The 4558-nt window shown below is 40.6% G+C and overlaps 1 protein-coding gene across 9 annotated transcripts in view; it reads right to left on the bottom strand.

Moving 5' to 3' along the window:
• Positions 1 to 4558, bottom strand: part of TMEM71 (transmembrane protein 71) — a 55722-nt gene that overhangs the window by 44373 nt on the left and 6791 nt on the right. For all 9 annotated transcript variants that reach the window (XM_017875159.1, XM_017875163.1, XM_017875167.1 and 6 more), the window contains exon 4: positions 1939 to 2151. In XM_017875159.1, the coding sequence (XP_017730648.1) occupies positions 1939 to 2151 (213 nt within the window). The remainder of the gene's footprint in view (positions 1 to 1938; positions 2152 to 4558) is intronic.

Raw genomic sequence — 4558 nt, 5'->3', positions numbered from 1 at the left:
CATGGATGCAGCTGGAAACCATCATTCTTAGCAAACTATCACAAGAACAGAAAACCAAACACCGCATGTTCTCACTCATAGGTGGGAACTGAACAATGAGATCACTTGGACTCGGGAAGGGGAACATCACACACCAGGGCCTATCATGGGGAGGGGGGAGGGGGGAGGAATTGCACTGGGAGTTATACCTGATATCAATGACGAATTGATGGGTGCTGACGAGTTGATGGGTGCAGCACACCAACATGGCACAAGTATACATATGTAACAAACCTGCACATTATGTACATGTACCCTAGAACTTAAAGTATAATAATAATAAAAAAAAGAAGAAGAAATAAAATCTGCTTTCATTTCAAACATTACATATTTAGATCTATAGGTTACTACCTACACCATCTTACCCTGACCAACTGACTAAAAGGGATGTATGAATAAAAATGTCAAGTCTAGAGAGACTCACAGCAGAGGATAAATGGTGCTTTTTTTCATTGAAATAGAAATCATGTGAGAAACATTTTGAAAGAAAGGTGACCTAATCTATTTTGGACATACTGGGTTTGAGATGACTATAGGAAATGCCTCCCTCCCTCATCAACAAGGGTAGAGTATTTCCCTGACCCTTATTACGACTTGCCCATATAAGTTGGATTGACCAGTGAGATGGTAGCAGATTGATGCACACAGAGGCTTGAAATGTATCTGCTGTTAGGGTATGTCCTCTTGCATTTGTGTAATTACAATGGAAAGAACATTTTTCTGTAGTCAAATGGTCTCAAGGGAATGACCTATATGATGCACACTGATTCCAATTGAAACCAACCTCAACCTTGTTCAGACTAAACCAACCTACTCCAACTAACTTCCAACATGTGTGGACTCATTGTTTTATATCATTAAGATTTGACAGTTATTTGTTACACAGCCTTATTGTGTCAATAGCTGACTGATTCAGTCAGCACATGGGTGGTTTTGAAGCAAAAGAAAATGAATGTGATTATCCAAATGTACCGATCCAAAGTGAACTCATCCATCTTCTTTCCTCAAACATGCCCGTCCTTTCTTTCTGATCTTGTTAAATGGTCCTACCACACATCTAGTTGACAGAACCAGAGTCCTAAGATTCATGCAAGTGTTCTTCCTTTGCTGGACCTCCCACATCTTTGGATGACCAAGATTCCACCCCTTTACCATTCTTTTTATCTATCTCCCCACCCTTATTCTTTCATCATTGCTACCACAACTTGCTTTTAATCCATGGATACCTTGTCTTCATTTTTCCCATTGTACTCACTCTCTACTGACATATTCACACACATCCAACCACCCATCCTTTCCATAGCAGTCATTATTATCTTTCTAAGAATACATCTGATAATTTATTAATGACTCCTCTTCATCTATAGAGTACTGCTCAAACTCCTTAGCCTGAAATTTAACCCCTTTCATCCAGCCCCTGCTCCTGTGCTGTCTTCTTTCTTACAAAACACACCTTCCCACCCTAAGCTTATTCCTACCAAACTATTTGCTATTCTCCAAGTTTTACCAGGGTCTCTCAGAACGCCACGCCTGTGCCATCTTTCCAGACGTCCTCTTGCCTATTTTTATTTTAACTAACATCCTACATTTTTCAAGACTTAAATCAGCCATCACCACCTCTAGTGAGTTTATTTTTACTTATTCCCCAAGTAAAATGTATCTCCTTTCTTTTATCCCTTCACTGCACCCTGACAGGTTTCTATCCTTGCATCCATATTACTTCATCGCTCTCATTTGTTTTCATGTTGGCTATGCCCATTCCCTCTTACCCTTTGTATTTCCACAGTCTGGAACAATAATGGGCTCCTTGTAAAAGATAGTTGGGTGAATAAATGAATGAGTGAACAATTAATGGGTGGATTGGACTTCAGATTTCTTTCTGTAATATGCTCTACTTACCTAACTAAGTTCTCTTTGTACATAACACTGGTCTGGGTTGGGTTCAGAGTTATGTTGCCATCTTTGTCGCACAGGAAGCTGTCTTTGGTCCAAATATAGTAGCCATTGGTGAGGAGTCTGGGACTTCGGCGACAGATATAGTGGGAGCCTGTCAGGGGATCTATGGAGCTGCATTCAAAAGAATAGTCACCATCCAGGGAATCACAGGTAAAACTAAGAAGGAAAAGGGAAAGCCCTTTAAATATCTATTCAGCACATCCAGTCCCACATCAACCACATCTCGTCACTGTGAAGGAAAATAACATCTTTGCATCCATGACTGTCAATTACTTCTGCAACCATTAGGAATGTCACTCTTAACCTTCTGGGCTTCATCTCCTCACCTATGACAGCATTGAACTACAGATCCTTTAGTGCTTCTTTCTGTTTTAAACCTTGGTGAAAACACGATGGCTAATCACTTTCCTCACCATACGATGAACCTACGTTTGATGTTAGTCTATTATATTTTTTTGGATGGGATGTCAGAAGCTCCAAATCCCCTCTACTCCCTTATTTTGAATAGCCCTCCAGTTGCCAGATCTTTAATCTTGTCACTGTAATAGAGACATTATAACTATATAGCCACCGGAAACATATGAGGTACAGGGTGAACATGCAGTCAAAAGGATCATTTTTGACCTGTGCAAATTTCCCTCCAGGTTGGCTGCACAAATGGGCACACGGTTACCTTCCCTGATTTGGTATCCAGGGAAGCCTCATAATTCCTTGAATAAACCTATATGTGTCTTAGTTTTAAAAACCAATCACATTGAGATGGCATTGGTGGTGTGTGCCTATAGTCTAGCTACTCGGAAGGCTAAGGCAGGAGGATCCCTTTAGCCCAGGAAGTTTGAAGCTGCAGTATGCTATTCATGCCTGTGAATAGCCACTGCACTCCAGCCTGGGCACCATACCAAAGACCCTGTATCTAAAGGAAGGAGGAAAAGAGAGAGAAAGAAAGAGGGAGAGAAAGAAGGGAAGAAAGGAATAAACGAATAAGGGAAGGAAGGAAGGAAGGAAGGAAGGAAGGAAGGAAGGAAGGAAGGAAGGAAGGAAGGAAGAGAGGGAGGGAGGAAGGAAGGAAGGAAGGGAGGGAGGGAAGGAGAGAGGGAGGAAGGAAGGATGGAAGACAGGAGGGAGGGAGGAAGGAAGGGAGGGAGGGAGGAAGGAAGGAAGGAAGGAAGGAAGGAAGGAAGGAAGGAAGGAAGGAAGGAAGGAAGGAAGGAAGGAAGGAAGGAAGGAATTACATGGCCCTATAATTGACAGGCAACCAAATTATTATGAAAATGTTTCATAAATGTAAAATTTCTTGAGATGAGGTTTGGTGGAAGCCTGCTGACAATAGTAATAGAGCCATATTGGATAAAAGAGTATGTTATGTGTTATTTCTTCAAAACTGCTTAGTTTTCCCCCCTCTGTTCTCCCATAAAAATTATTTTTCTTTGTCCTAAACCCCAATTAATCTCACCGTGATTTTTGTGTGTGTATGTCCGCCTCAGTAATTATTTTATACCTTACTGGAGGGCAGATATTGTGGGCCTAAAAAATGTTCAGTATGTAAATAAACTCAATGCCAGTTACTGAATGAAATCACCTGACAGGCTATGGAAATCTGGTAAAACCTATGAAAATATATACTGTCTGAATGTATCTGAGTTCTTGGGGTGGTTTTGTGTCAATCAGTTAACAGCACTGATAGTACAATAGCTCTCATGTGCTCTTACCTTGATGCTTTCAATAATTTTTACATATTATGTATTCCACTTAATTGCATAAATTGGGACCATATGCTTCCAGAAAATCACAGATTCTAAGAATCAGAAGGAGTTTTGACGGTCATGTCTGCAGCCCCACCAGATTTCCTATCTGCCATATTTCTGACAAACATTGTCCCTCTCTGCATACACACCTTCAGTAAGAAGGACCCCACACTTACTAAGCACCCCCACAACCCTTCACTGAACAAATATGGGCTGTAGCATAGTGGACAAGACAGGGGATTTGAAGTCAATCACCCTCTAAGCCCATAATTCCAACTCTGTCATTGCTTAGGTGAGTAACCTTAATCTAGTCACTTAGCCTCTTAGACTGTTTCCTTATATGTAAAACAAGAAAAAAGATCTTTCTTATCGGGTTATCTTAATAATTACATAATAAAATAAATGGTCTGTGCTTAGCACCTAGTATGGACTTAATAAATGTTCACTTCCTCCCTTCTTTTCTTTCCCTTCCTTTTCTGTTCCTTCTATCTTCCATTTGAGATCTATTCAGCTATTTAAAGAGTTTCCATGTCCTCCCTGGGTCCTTGCTTTTCCATATTAAAAGTTCTCCAGTTCATTTAACTCATCTTTATATGACATGATGTAGTTTTGATCCCTTAGCTATCATAGTTTGATGGTTTTCTCTGAGTATTCTCCACTTTTTAGAGTTCCTCTTAAATATCATGCCAACCATAGAACCTAGCCCTTTAGGTGTGTCTGTCCAAGAGATATAGGGACTATCACCTCCCTCGTTATAGAATCCATGTCTTTAGCAATGAAGCTTAAGTCACATTAGCTTGATTCTTCCCGCCCCCCCC

The sequence above is a fragment of the Rhinopithecus bieti genome, unplaced genomic scaffold (genome assembly GCF_001698545.2).
Source record: "Rhinopithecus bieti isolate Rb0 unplaced genomic scaffold, ASM169854v2 scaffold_7212, whole genome shotgun sequence".
Classification (NCBI taxonomy): Eukaryota; Metazoa; Chordata; class Mammalia; order Primates; family Cercopithecidae; genus Rhinopithecus; species Rhinopithecus bieti.
Note: the sequence above shows the minus strand (reverse complement) of the source record. Positions and strands in the feature narration are given on the sequence as shown.